The sequence below is a fragment of the Erinaceus europaeus genome, chromosome 12 (assembly GCF_950295315.1).
Source record: "Erinaceus europaeus chromosome 12, mEriEur2.1, whole genome shotgun sequence".
Classification (NCBI taxonomy): Eukaryota; Metazoa; Chordata; class Mammalia; order Eulipotyphla; family Erinaceidae; genus Erinaceus; species Erinaceus europaeus.
In genome coordinates, this window is record NC_080173.1 from 19,761,191 (window position 1) to 19,776,457 (window position 15,267).

The 15,267-nt window shown below is 38.0% G+C and overlaps 1 protein-coding gene across 1 annotated transcript in view; it reads left to right on the top strand.

The window, feature by feature from the left end:
- The window catches only part of TMF1 (TATA element modulatory factor 1), a 43,254-nt gene that overhangs the window by 10,909 nt on the left and 17,078 nt on the right, over positions 1-15,267 (top strand). The window contains exons 4-9 of the mRNA XM_007523323.2: positions 92-218; positions 2,563-2,668; positions 9,628-9,770; positions 10,310-10,476; positions 10,907-11,063; positions 14,890-14,982. Coding sequence (XP_007523385.1) covers positions 92-218; positions 2,563-2,668; positions 9,628-9,770; positions 10,310-10,476; positions 10,907-11,063; positions 14,890-14,982 — 793 coding nt within the window. The remainder of the gene's footprint in view (positions 1-91; positions 219-2,562; positions 2,669-9,627; positions 9,771-10,309; positions 10,477-10,906; positions 11,064-14,889; positions 14,983-15,267) is intronic.

Consider the following 15,267-nt stretch of genomic DNA (forward strand, 5'->3'; position numbering starts at 1 on the left):
TCTGTATTGAAGACAGTTATTCTCCTTTTGTAAACTGTACTTTGTAATCTGTAAACAAGTATTCTCAATGTCAATATTATTTCCAATTCAGTGAAATGTTCAGAGTGAAAGAAGAAAGCAGCAGCATTTCTTCCTTGAAAGATGAATTTACTCAAAGAATTGCAGAAGCAGAAAAAAAAGTTCAGCTAGCCTGCAAAGAGAGAGATGCTGCCAGAAAGGTAATGGAAGTTTAAGATCATGATAACTAAATTCTTTATGTACAGGCTTTTGATGAAAACATCTATATTATTTTGGTATTCAAAGAGAGGAGTAAATGAAAAACAATACCCTAAGTATATAAACACTTAACTGTTAGTAGCTCCTTAGGAAGCAAAATGTTGGCTTTATAATAAGGAATTCCTCACTCCCAGTGCTATCCACATTTTGGCCTGGATAATGTTATGGTGTGTGGAGCTTTCCTGTGAACTGTAAACTGTATATTTACTAGCATATCAGCCCCATCCTCTAAGATGTTAGTGTTACCCTCTCTTCACTTTTTTTCCTTGTAGAGAAAAAAAAAAATCCCTGCAGTTGTGATTATTTAAAATGTTTGTAAGGGTCAGCAAAATAGCTTACGTGACAGTGTGTTGCTTTGTCTTGCACATGACCCTGGTCCCCATTCCGTTGAAGGAAATTTTGATGCTTTGATTCCCCCTCCCCTTTTCTGTCTGTACCTAAAATTAATTAAGTAAATGTTTCCAGACATTGCCAGATATTTCCATGAGAGTAAAATCAGTCCTGATTAGATTAGAACCATTGATTTAATTCTTAAAATTTGAAACAGTTGACTATTTCCAGGATTTGGGAACCACCTAAATTTAGTAATTATTGCTTATATCCCAACTATTTCTCAACATCCCAATGATATTTCTCAGCATTTGGTCTCCTCAGGTTTAATGCTAATATTTATACTTTTTCTGTGTACCTTTTTACTTAAAAGAATATCATGTACTCTGGTTGCTTTCATCATATCTATTTCATTTTAAAACACTAATAGTAACTTGGAACTATCTGATCAACTTCTTTCTTCTTTTCATTTTATTTATAGAACATAGAGAAATTGAGAGGGGAAGGGCAGGTAGAGGGGGAGAGACAAAGAGACATTTGTATCACTGCTTAACTGCTCTGAAGTACCCCCCCACACACACACACACAGTGGGGAGTAGAGACTTGAGTCTTGGTTCTTGTGCATGGAAACATGCACTCACCTGAGTGCACCACAGCCCAGATCATCATAACTACCCTCTATCTAAATCAGTCTAATAAAGATTAACTAGATTTTTATTATTATTATTATTTATTTTCCCTAAATATCAGCTACATAGTTCTAGGCAAAATAAAATGTTAGGTGTCAATAAGAGGGGTTGGCATTGGTGCACCTGATTGAGCACACATGTTACCACATGCATGGGCCTGGGTTCAAGCCTCTCCTTCCCCTCCAGCAGGGGGAAAGCCTTATGAACAGTGATACAGTAGTGCAGCTATCTCCTCCTCCTTCCTTCTTTCGTCTCAATTTATCTTATCTCCCCAGTGGAGAAAAGAGACAAATCAATAAGAAGTTCTGAAATTGTGTCATATCTTCCTCTACCCTCTCAATTTTTCTCTGTCCTATCAAGTTAATATATATATGATAAATGATAAATAGTAAAGGTCAGTTATTACATGTATGCATGTATATAGTTCCAGAATACATCTTAAAACTTAGCTCATTTTAAAATGCAAACTAGCTTTAAATATTTTTGCTAAACCCTGCTTTATTTTTATATTTATTGGTTTATTACCAGAGCACTGCTCAGCTCTGGATTGTGGTGGTGGGGACTGAATCTCGTACCTTTAGTGCTTCAGGCATGAAAACCTTTTGCATAACCATTAAACTATTCCCCCAGCCATTTATTAAAGTAGGTTGAACCTTATATAGTCATGTCTTCTATCTGATTTCACAGCACACTAGTAAGTGAATTGATTTTAAGATGAGGAAATAAATACAGTGAAAAAGGAGAGCTGCACTATTTGAAGTGGTGTCTAACCTGTAGGCTATATGTGCAGAAATAGTGGAAGCTAAGTAATTCCTACTTAGATTTCCATATTAAAACTTTCCTGTCTGGGGCCAAGTGGTGGTGCACCTGGTTGAGTGCATAGGTCACAGTGCACAAGGACCTGGTTTGATCCTTGGATCCCCCACCTGCAGGGGGAAAGCTTTGCGAGTGGTGAAGCAGTGTTGCAGGTGTATGTTGGTCTCTCTCCCTTTGTATCACCCCCTTCTCTCTCAATTTCTGGTTGTCTTTATCCAATAAATAAATAAAAATAATAAAGAAAGTTTAAAAACTTTTCTGTCTTACTAGATTTTTGTAGTTTGTAAACCAACTTTTAATTGAGCAAGATAGTAAACTCTGGTTAACTGAACATAACTTGATTCATTTTTGTTGAGAATATGATTATTGGCAAGTTCTTTGGATATGGGGAAAATGTAAAAATATGCTTAGAATAAAGAGAATTTTGTATGATGTTCTTTTTTTTAATTAGGAAATCAAAAATATAAAAGAAGAGCTTGCCACTAGATTAAATAGTAGTGAAACTGCAGACCTTTTGAAAGAAAAAGATGAACAGATCCGAGGGTTAATGGAAGAAGGTGAGTATTTAGTTGATTATGTAAAATACTATAAGGACAGAAAAAATATTTGCCCATGACTAGCTGATGCTTTTTTAAAAATCTATTTTATCGGGAGTCGGGCGGTAGCGCAGCGGGTTAAGCGCAGGTGGCGCCAAACTCAAGGACTGGCAAAAGGATCCAGGTTTGAGCCCCCTGCTCCCCACCTGCAGGGGAGTCGCTTCACAGGTGGTGAAGCAGGTCAGCAGGTGTCTGTCTTTCTCTCCTCTTCTCTGTCTTCCCCTCCTTTCTCCATTTCTCTCTGTCCTATCCAACAACAATGACATCGATAATAACTACAACAATAAAACAACAAGGGCAACAAAAGGGGAATAAATAAATAAATAAAAAATTTAAAAAAAATCTATTTTATTTGATAGGACAGAGAGAAATTGAGAGGGGAGGGGTAGATAGGGAGACTGGAGGAAAAAAAAGAGAGAACAGAATATCACACCATTATATGAGATGTCTGGGATTGAACTGTTTTTCATTTTACTCTACTATTGAGCCACTTCCCCAACTCCACTTTCTTAAAAGTTTTTCTGTATGAGTTATATCTGACCTGGGAGGTGTCATAGTGTAGTGAGTTGGATTTTTAAGAATGAGGTCCTGAATTTGATCCTCAGCATTGTGTAATTAAGGCTTTTCCTTTTTGTTGCTCTTGTTGTTTTATTGTTGTTGTAGTTATTGTTGAAGTCGTCGTTGTTGCATGAACAGAGAGAAATGGAGAGAGGAGGGGAAGACAGAGGTGGGGAGATAAAGAGAGACACCTGCAGACCTGCTTCACAGCCTGTCTTATGCTATGACTGGCCCGTTGTGTTTTGTGAGTGAGTGAGTGAGTAAAAAAAAAAAAAATTGAGTAAGTTGAGTGACCAAAATTTTTGTACATCCATTGTGCTCAGAGTACTCTGAAAGTTAACTGACTTTATATAAAATGGCTGGACGCAGCCATGGTTTCTGGAGACGTCCAGAAACAGTCCAAAAATTGTTCATTCCTCTTTTTGATTTCTTTTTTAAGTCTTGATATAAATATGAAATGTTTAGTCTTAAACTGTGTTAATAAAGATGGTTCAACTATAACAGTAGATCTAAATTCGCATTTAAAATGATATGTCTTATTTACAAGTTTTTCTCCTCCTGTGTGTTATAAACTATATGTTTTAATATGCGTGTTTCAAGTTTGGTAAACATTAACTTAACGGTTAAAGTGTAACTTTGAGGCTACATTCTTACCAGGAGAGGTAAAATCAATTCATTAAAGTAACTGAGTGTTTAAGGTAAAACTCTGAATATTCAATGTGACAATTCATCATCTCCTAAGTTAAAATACAAATCCTCTATACAGGACATTTTTGGAGGGCCCCCAAAAATGTCCTGTAAGCTATCTTGTGAAAATTAATCCACAACAAATTTGGCATCAATCTGACATTGTAAATGTACTAAAAAAAAAAAAAAATTGTCACTAAAATGTGTTAACTCTAGTAACCTGAGTTTGCTTAAAAACCCAATGTAAAAATAGTTAAAAATCAATATATGTGACTTAAATTCGGTATGAAAATTTTGCTATATAGAGACTTGCTACATGAGGTCACATAAGATGACCTTTACACGAAATTATAAAGATACCTAAACCAATTATAATCATTGAGTTATCAATTATAGTAAACTTCTAATTTGTTACAAAGTTTTTTCATAAGTAATTGACTACAGCTACGACAAGCCTTTGCATAAAGAAGCATCTGCTCATATAGAATCCCCAGAAATCCATCTTGGACCCCTGACCTCTGACATCACCCACAATTACAGCCATCCCCAGAAACCCATGATGTGACCTGACACGATCTGGAGAACCTGATTCACAGACTCCAAAGGACAAGACTTTCCTACTGCCTTTCTCTCCCATCGGTGTCTGCTCTTCCTGCTTCTGTTTTGCCCATCATGTTTTGGCGGTTCCAGATCACTCTCTACAGAGAAGAAAAGTTCCAGTGGCTGTCCTCCTCCATCAAGATAGACATGTGGCATTTATTTCCTGGCCATTGACATTGGACTGATGCTTCTATAGAACTTGCTGGACACTCCCTTTATACTGCTAGACTTCTTGAAGAATGACTGTAGCAGTTCATAGAACTTTCCACCAGCTGACTCGGGATTTTGCAATGCCAGATCACCCCTCTAGCCCCTCGGCTTATCAGGCCCCCACTCCTCCACCCATCAGGCTCACTCTGTCTCTTGCTACTCTTACTTATCCCTCCCTGTCTTGTGCTAGTTCTTTTTGAAGACACTTACATGCTATCATTCTGCTTTCTTCCCAACAGGTTTCTGTTCACCCCTACACTGCTATTCCCCTGACAGAGATGAAGCCTTTTACAGACATTGACCCAGTTATATATGGCCATTAAGTAAGAGGGAGATGTTGGGGAATTGTGAAGATATGGTTGAGCTTGGAAGGGCTTGAGCCTGAGGGGTGTGTCAATCCTGTTAGTCTCTCTCTCTATGGAGAGGTTGAGCAAAGAAGGACAGTAGAACCCCAAAAAGTGTGCCTCTTATCAGTCTCCCTGCCTCACAAAGTGCCCCGCACTCTTGATACTATGGCAAATAGTTAAAAAGAAAGGGGGAGATGTTGGATAGTATGCCAGCTCCCCCTGGCTTCTGCTTAACCATATGCCTATATAGGGATAGATTTAATCCCATTCAAAGCTTTGGTCTATTTACATAAATCACTTTTACATTTACATAAAGCACCACACTCCCTCCAGGGCATTGGTGGTTTAGTGGTAGAATTCTCACCTGCTCCACCCCCTCTCCTTGTCACACCCTGATCCTCTCCTTGTCACACCCTGATCTTCCACCAGTCACTTTTTGCTCCACCCTATGTCACATCCTGTTTCCACCCTACTTGGAGAGTATAAAAACAGCTGCTCTTCTGATTAAAGACACTTGGAAATTGCTTTCCGGCTCCGAGAGTTCCAGAGTGTATCTCCTGCGAAGTTAGTGCAGCACGAGTTCCTGATCCCTCTCCCACGCAGCAGCCTAGATTGGCTCCAGTTGAGTTCTCTCCAACCCAGAGAGCACTAGCTCGGGAAGAAGCACCCTCATATCCCGGCATCATTGCATGTGCCAGAGTGATGCTCTGGTTGTTTCTCTCCCTCAGCTGTCATCAAACAAACAAACAAAACCCATTTATTTTATTCATTGGCCAGAGATGGAGAGATAGGAAGAGAGAAAGAGACACTTGCAGTGCTACTTCACCACTTGCAAAGCTTCCCTACTACAGGTGTGGGAACTGGAGGGTTCTTGCACATTGTAATGTGTGCACTCAATGGGGTGTGCCACCTCCCAACCCCAATAAATAAATCTTTAGAAAAAAATACTGTTTGTTTTTTTTTTTGCCTCCAGGGTTATTGCTGGGCTCAGTGCTGCACCGTGAATCCATTGCTCCTGGAGGCCATTTTCCCCCTTTTGTTGCCCTTGTTGTATCGTTGTGGTTATTTTTTATTTTTATTCTTTTAGTGTTGTGGTTATTATTGTTGATGTCGTTCGTTGTTGGATAGGACAGGGAGAAACGGAGAGAGGAGGGGAAGACAGAGGTGGGAGAGAAAGATAGACACCTGCAGACCTGCTTCACTGCCTGTGAAGGGACTCCCCTGCAGGTGGGGAGCTGGGGACTCGAACCGGGATCCTTATGCCGGTCCTTGTGCTTTGCGCCACGTGCGCTTAACCCGCTGCGCCACCGCCCGACCCCCAAAAATTGTTTTTAAAAATAATACTATTCATAGAAATTGCTAAAGTTATAGGAAGGAAGTGTTTAAGGTGAAAAAAGAGGAGGTTGGTCACACATTCTATAGAGCTACGCAATACCATATGCACGGACCCAGTTTCAAGCCCCCAGTCCCCACCTGCAAGGGGAAAGCTTCATGGGGACTGAAGCAGTGCTGTAGATCTCTGTCTTTCTCTTTCTCTCCCCCAACCCCCTCCTTCCTTCTCAGTCCCTCTCTGTCTCTATTTTTTTTTAAAAAAGGAGACCAATGGCTAGTGAATTCCTCATGCAGGCACTGAAGCCTAGTGATGACCTTGGTGGGGAAAAAAAAAGTAAAAAAATAGACCGTAATTCAATTTTATGAGGAAATACTAATTATGTTCTCTTTTAATATAGCTAATTTAACACATTTTAGACATAATTGAGATGATATATCTAAATTGTCATCTTCCTTTTAAGATACTCAAATTATTGTTTTTTATATTTATTTATTAATGGGAAAGAGATGGAGAGACAGAGAACTGAAATGCCCCTCTGACATAGACGTTCATAGAGATTGAACTCAAGACCTCATGTTGGAGCCTTATCCACTGCACTACTTCCCAGGTCTCATAATCTCTTATTAAATATTTCTCTTGCCATCAAATACTCTTATATCATTACTAGTGCCCTACCTACTGAGCTGTCTCTCTAGCCCCCCTTTTGTTTCCTATGTGTAAGTCTTTAATCTGATTAATGTTGTTGTCTTTATTTGATGTGTGATTTGGTCCAATTTCATTTTCTGCATCTTTATGTCCAGCTTCTTCAACACTAGTTATTATTGGGACCACCCATGTGTGATTTTGTGTCTTTTTTTAAATATCAATTTATTGTGAATATTGGATGTATTGTTATATTTTCTGTTTTGTTCGTTGACCTATATATGTCTTTTTCCGCAAACAGAGCATTGCACATGCTCAGTTCCTCTGCTACTAGGACAGTGTTTTCATTCTCTTAATTTCAGAGAGGAGGCAGTGAGGAAGAGAAGCAGGGGTAGGAAAGGAGAGAGAGTAATGGAGAGATGCCACATACTATTTCTGGAGCTTCCCCCGGCCACATGGCACTGCTGTATGATGACCAGACTTGAATCTGGGTGGCACCTTACCAGATGAGCTATCACCAGTTTTTTTGTTTTTTTTTTAATGTAAATCTAAAGAACAAAGTTAGGGCCTTGTGCCTGCACAGTATTGTTGAATGGGCTTCTGAATCCCATGTTTTCATTTATTAGTTACAAATAGAGAGTGAAGGAAGTGAGAGGAAGAGAAAGAGGAAAGATGCCTCAGCACCACTACACTTTTCATGGAGCTCCCCATGGTGCACTCCCATGATGCCAGGGCTCAAATAGAAGGCCTCAAGTATAGTAAGTTGTGTACTCACCGGAGTGCGCTATCTCTGACACTATGCGCCTTTTTTTGCATGCCAGCACTATACTGATTACTGAATCTTTGTAATATGTTGTGAAATTGGGAGATGTGGTATCTCTTGGTTTGTTGTTGTTTTTGAGGTAACCTTGGTTTTCAATCCTATAAATGTTTAAGAAGTATAATTCTGGGACTGGGTGGTGGCACAGCCCATCTAATGCACGTTACAATGTGCAAGGACCTGGGTTCAGGCCTCCAGTCCCCACTTGCAGAGGGGTAGCTTTGAAAGCAGAGGTCTCTCTCTCTCTCTCACTCCCCCCTTCTCTCAATTTCTTGGTCTCTATCCTATATATATATATATATGTAATGTCTATTCTATATATATGTATATATATGTTTATATATATATATATATATATATATATATATATATATATAAACAAAAATATAATTCTTCTCTTCAAGATGCATTACCTCACCTATGCACTAATACCCTTCTACAAAAGTTACTTGGACCTCCTTTCCCAACAATAGTGTCCCCACACTGCCCCTGTTGACCTCTTTTTTACAGTCTGAGTCCATACTTGGCTTTCCTTGTTTATGTGTTTACCCTCTTATGGGGAAGGTCTTTCTGTATTCCCACGTTGTGTAATTCCCTTTAGTGTTTTTGGAGGTTTTGTGTGGTGCTAATGATTTCCTTTAGCTGCTGTCCCCTCTGTAAAGCTTCCAGCCCTCCTTCATCTAGTAGGACCACATCTTCTTGAGTGGAGGCCTTTTCCATTTAACGCTTTGAGTACATCCTGCCAGTTCTTTCTAACCTGTAGAGTTTCAGTTGAGAAGTCAGCTGATCGTCAGGGGTTTGCCTAATAGTCGTCTGTGTTCCCAAGGATTGAATTTGGCATCTTATGCTTGGGAGTCCAACACTTTATGCCCTGTGCCACCTCTCAGGCCACATCACTGGAATTTTGATAAGGGTTGCATTGAATCTGTAGTACATTCTTAAATTCTTCAGTTTGCATCTCTCAGGTCCTGATACCTTTTCTTTTACAATTATAGTATCTTGTTCACACTTAGGAAAACCAGGCTAGCAAGATAGCTCACCCATGGCTTTGTCATGTGCATGCACAAGTTCAAGTTTGGTCCTTAGCACACTGGGAGAAGCTTTAAGATTGTGAGACCTTTCTTTGTCTCCTTGTCTTTCTGTCTCTCTTTCTCTTTCCCTCTTTTCCTCTCTCTCTTATCTACTTATGTGTCTCTGTTTCTCTCCCTGCTAATGAGAGGAAGAGAGAGAACAAGAGCATCATTTTAGCACTTGTGATCAAATTTGGGACCTCATACTTTAGAGTGCTTTGCACACTGTGCTGTCTTTGGGTTACCATCTCTCTCTATCTGAAAATTTTGGCCTAGAGTGATAAGGTCCTGGCAATCACCCCTCCTCCCAAATCTGTATTGATTCAGAACTGTAGTCCACTATATATTTCATAAGTTACCCAGTTGTCTCTGGAAATAACATTTAAATTGTTTATTTATCTTGTCCCAAGATCTAGTCACATTGCATTTGGCCATTTTATCTTTTCGGTCTTCTATCAATCCTACCAATAAGCTGTGTCTTAGTTTGCTTTGTTTTTTCCTTGAGATTTACTTATTTCAGGAGAGAGAGGAAATGAGAGAAAGAAACCTTTTTTGTTTGGTTTTTTTTTGTTTTTGTTTTGTTTTATTTTTATGCCATTGGTTATATGAGGCATTGAAAATCATTTGAACTCATACTTTTTTGTCTTTTTCAGGAGAAAAGCTTTCAAAACAGCAGCTGCATAATTCAAATATCATTAAAAAATTAAGAGCTAAAGACAAAGAAAATGAAAATACTGTTTCAAAACTTAACAAAAAAGGTAAAGAACTACAAGAAGAGTTGCAACATTTGAAGCAGGTGAATATTAGCCACCTTCTACATAAGTGTATCATAAACATGTTATTACAGAGCATTTGAATAACTTAAAGAGCTATATAGTTAATGGGGAGAGTTTTTCATCTTAATAAATTAAAGTTAATACTCTTCATGGAGATGATTGGTGGTACATCCGGTTAAGCGCAAGGACCCATGCAAGGATCTGGGTTTGAGCCCCTGGCTCTCCATCTGCAGGGGAGACACTTTACAAATGGTGAAGCAAGTCTGCAGCTCTCTGCCTCTCTCTGTGTCTCTTTGTCTCTCTCTCTCTCTCTTTCGCTCTCCCCCCCTCCTGTTGCTTTCTGTCCTGTCCAATTAAAAAAAAAGGAAAAAAATGGCCAGCAGGAGCTGTGGATTTGTTGTGCCAGCACCAAGCCTTAGCAATAACCCTGAAGGCAAAAAAAAAAAAAAAAAAAAAGATTCTTCTTTATTACTAGAGTACTTGAAATGTCTGGAAATAGTTATTTACCCTTAAATTATTTATTGACTGAAATACTTTTTACCTGTTTTTAATAATAAAGGTTCTTGATGGTAAAGAAGAGGTTGAGAAACAACACAGAGAAAATATTAGAAAACTGAATTCTGTGGTAGAACGGCAAGAGAAGGATCTTGGCAGACTTCAGGTAGACATGGATGAGCTGGAAGAAAAGAACCGAAGTGTCCAGGCTGCTCTTGATAGTGCATACAAGTAAGAAAAGTAGAAAGTCAACCCACTGAAAATTAGTGATGATAGACAGAGTCAACAGAATGTTGAAGAAATGCTTTTTCTGTTATTTGATCACCAACAATGCATACATTTATTTATATCTGAACTTATAAATTGATCAAGGCAGATTTCACAGAAAATACTTCAATTGTGTTTGGTGTTTGTTATATGATAAATTCTTCCTCTTTCTGTAGATTTCATGAACATCAACATGGAAATGTTACTAACTTGGTCCTGTAATTAACTTCGTGTATTTATTTACATTGGAGCACTGCTCCTCTACTTTGTGGCTAATGGTAGTGCTGGGGATTGAACCTGGGACTTTGAAGCCTCAAGCATGGAAGTCTTTTGCATAAGCATTAGGCCTTGTGTGTCATTTCAAATAAAAAAGTATCTCTTTAATTTTTTTAAGAGAACTTACTGATCTTCACAAAGCTAATGCTGCAAAGGATAGTGTGGCACAGGAAGCTGCTCTGACTCGTGAAATGAAAGCTAAAGAGGAACTTTCTGCCGCGCTAGAGAAGGCCCAAGAAGAAGCCCATCAGCAGCAAGAAACACTAGCAATTCAAGTAAGTAAGCAATGGATTGTGGGTTAAATTTGTCTTTAAATATTTGTGTGTGCTTCTGCAAATTAAAGAATCCATTAGTTTTTTGAATCAAACCTTATATGTAGTGCATGTGATATTTTTTCTTAATAATCCTGTTGGGCATTTGTCTAGGAGTATTGGATTGTGTCAAACTTAATTGTGTGTGCTTTTTACTTCTAAACTGTTAAGTAATTTTTTCATTATACCAGTATTGCTTGTTTTCTTATGTGAATTTTGTACTTAGCCAAGACTATTATGAAACCTAGGCAGTGTTTTACCAAGAAATTATATATATGCAGATAAATAGTAAACATTGTAATTTCAGGAGAATCCATATAATATCTGAACATATTTTAACCTCTCTGGGAATACATAAGCCTTAAATGAAAGAGTACTAAAACTTGTCTAGATTTCTGAAATTACTAGTTGATGAATATTTGGGTAACTTATACCTTTTGGTGATTAAGAATAATGCTGCTATAAATATTCATTAGCAGTGTTTTGTGTGAACATATATAATTTTTAAAATTTTTCTTTTATTAGTGTTTTGAGAATGATTTATAAGATTATAAAATCACAAGGGTTTAGTTCTGCCCCTCACCCACCGTCAAAGTTCTATGATGCATCCTTAGCTCCATAGCTGGCATAGTTCTACAAAATGTTAAAGACAGTTGGGTCATCTCTTCTTTCTTTCTTTCTTTCTTTCTTTCTTTCTTTCTTTCTTCCTTTCTTTCTTTCTTTCTTTCTTTCTTTCTTTCTTTCTTTCTTTCTTTCTTTCTTTCTTTCTTTCTGACTTTCTGACTTTCTTTCTTCTTTTAAGTTCATGGGATCCAATTCCCTAAATTTCACATGTAAGCAAAACCTGCCAGTCTTTGTCTTTCATTTCCGTATTTCATTAAACATAATCTCCAATTCTGTCAATTTTGTCCCAAATGACACAATATTGTCTTTTTTAATTGCAGAGTAGTATCTCTAGCCCCAGCCCCCACCCCTTTTATTGGGGTTTAATGGTTTACAGTATAATTGTTGACATATGCAAACATCACAACCCCAAGACTGTTTTCACTCCTCCTAGCCTCTCCCTTCTCAGAGTCTTTGATGCAGTTTAAGTTCTCCTTTTCTGTCCTTGTTTCTTTTCTTTTTTTCTGCCATCCCATCTCCATCTCACCTTCCTTAGAGTCCTTTATTTTTTCTTAATTAATTTTATTTATTTTTGCCTCCAGAGTTATTGCTGGGGCTTGGTGCGAGAACTACAAATCCCCCATTATGGTAGCTATTGTCTTTCTTTCTCTCTCTGTCTTTCTCTTTTTCTCTAATTTTTTTTTTTTTTGATGCTTGATAACCAATTTTATTCTTTAATGTTAATTTTCTAAGTTACAGCGTACATTTCTTTTTTTAAAATTTATTTCTTTATTGGGGAATTAATGTTTTACATTCAACAGTAAATACAATAGTTTGTACATGCATACTTTTTCTCTAATTTTTATTAGGTAGGACAGAGAGAAATTGAGAGAGGCAGAGATAGATAGACACCTGCATACCTGCTTCACCATGCATGAAGTGGACCTCTGGCATGTGGGGCATGGGGACCTGAACCCAGGTCCTTATGCATGGTAAGTCCTTTACTTTAGTGCAATACATCATACTCAATCCAGATTTCACCCTAGGTTTTCCCTTATTTTCCTTTGTTTCTTAAATTATACTGATGAGTGAGATAATTCAGTATTGGTCCTTCTCATTCTGGCTTATCTCAATCAAAATACCTTCAAGTTCTGACCAAGATATTGAAAAAGTGATGGCCTCGTCCTTTTACCAGCTGCATACTATTCTATTGTGAATATATACCAAGACTTTCTTAGCCACTCATCTGTCATTGGGCATCAGGTTGCTTCCAAACTTGGGCTATTCCAAATTGTGCTGCTGTGAACATATGTGTGCATGGCTCTCTGTGTGGATAAGTCTTTGTTTTCCCTGGGTATATCCCTAGAAGAGGAATTGCTGGGTTGTAGGGTAGGTCCATTTCTAGTTTGAGAGATCGCCACCTAGTTGAGCACACATTACCATGCAGAAAGACGCAGGTTCAAGCCCTCACTTTCCACCTTCAGGGGGAAATCTTCATGAACATGACTCCACTGAATCATTTCTTTTTTCCCTCTGAATGTTTCTTCTTCTGCAAATGTATCACTCTCTTACCTTCTCTACCCCTTCTCCCACTTCTCTCTCAATTTCTGTCTCTATCCAATTAATAGTATACATTAAAAACAAAACCTATCTGTTCAGATATTTTGCCTACTTTTAACTGGGTTATTTTATTTTATCAGATAAGTTTTTCTTTTTTAATTTTGATGAGAGAGATATATAGAGAAAGACACAGAGAGAAAGACCAGAGCACTGCTTAGCTCTGGTTTATGTGGTGCTGGGGATTGAATCTGGGACTTCAGAGTCTCAGGCCTGATACGGTCTTGCATAACCATTATGCTGTTTCTGCATCCTTTCATGGTATATTTTTATTTACTTTTTAATGAATTTGTATAATAGTGGAATGATTGCAAAATGAAAGCTATATAACAGGGTATATTAAGATAATAATTTGCTTTTAACTTAACTCTTTCCAAATCCCTTTCTTGGCCCAAAGGTAATAATTTTATATATGTTTGGTTTATTTTTTTCCCAGCATTTCTACTCTAGTTAACAGTGTAGGGAACATCTTTATATATTTACAGATTTGTTTCTAAGAGTAAATTCTTTATTTTTTAAAAATTTATTTTAGTGGTGATAGAGACAGAGAAAAATAGGGAGAGGGATGGTTAGGGAGGGGGAGTGAGAAAAAGAGACACCTGCAGCCTTCTCTACTACTTGTGAGGTTCCCACCCTGTAGGTGGGGTCCAGGAGCCCGAACCAAGGCCCTTGTATGTGCTGAGTTGTGCACTTAACCAGTGGCACCACCACCCAGCCCCACAGAGTAAATTCTTAGGACCAGGATCATCCAGGAACCAGAAACAATAGAGCAAGTTGATGATTTTTTAAAAAAATTTTTATATTTATTTATTTATTTCCCCTTTTGTTGCCCTTGTTGGTTTTTTATTATTGTTGTAGTTATTATTGTTGTTGATATTGTTAGCTAGGACAGAGAGAAATAGAGAGAGGAGAGGAAGGAAGATGGGGGAGAGAAAAGTAGACACCTGCAGACCTGCTTCACCACTTCTGAAGTGACTCCCCTGCAGGTGAGCCCAGGGCTGGAACAGGGATCCTTACCTTGTGCTTAACCCGCTGCACTGCTGCCCGACTCCCCCTGGATGATTTTTTTTAAAGACATGTTGTCATTTATTTTCTGAAAAGGCTACAGTGGCTTGTAACATATGCATCTGGATTTGATATATCACCTAATTTTAATATACATTTAGCCATATAAGGCAAATATTCACAAATGCATTGTCTGTCTGTCTTTATTATATGACAGTGATCAGATTTATGTGTAACCTTTGTTCTGTAGCAAAGTGCTTTCTCAGTGTCACAGATGGTATGCATAATTATTTTGCTGTTGCTTATTCGATAGGATGTGTGATAATCATCTGTAAAAACTCTTTGGGTAGTATAGAATATTACACTTGAATAGCTAGCACAATATATGTGTTAGCAAGAAGGTATAATGCTTTCATATTCTTTGTGAAAGTATGTCGGTTTCCTCATACAGGTGAGCGATCTTTTAAATTTTTTTTTTAATACTTATTTTCCCTTTTGTTGCCCTTGTTGTTTTTCATTGTTGTTGTAGTTTTTTTTTAATTTTTTAAAAAAATATATTTATTAGGTGAGCGATCTTAGGCTGGCACTTCAACGTGCAGAACAAACATCTGCCAGAAAAGAGGATTACTTACGCCATGAAATCAGTGAACTCCAGCAGGTACTGTCAGTTTTCCTAAGCATAGAACTAAATTGTTTTTGCTAGAAATAAAAACTGATTCATCCACTGGGGGTCCTGGGGGATTGGAGCTGGGGAAGATAGCATAATGGTTCTGTAAAAGACTTTCATGCCTGAGGCTCCAAAGTCCCATGTTCAATCCACCATAAGCCAGAGCTGAGCAGTGTTCTCTTTCTTTCATTAAAAAAAAAAAAAAAAAAAAAAAAAGAGGAAAAAGGTTACATTTAGGGGGGAAAAAGATTTAGTGGAGTCGTGTTCATGAAATTG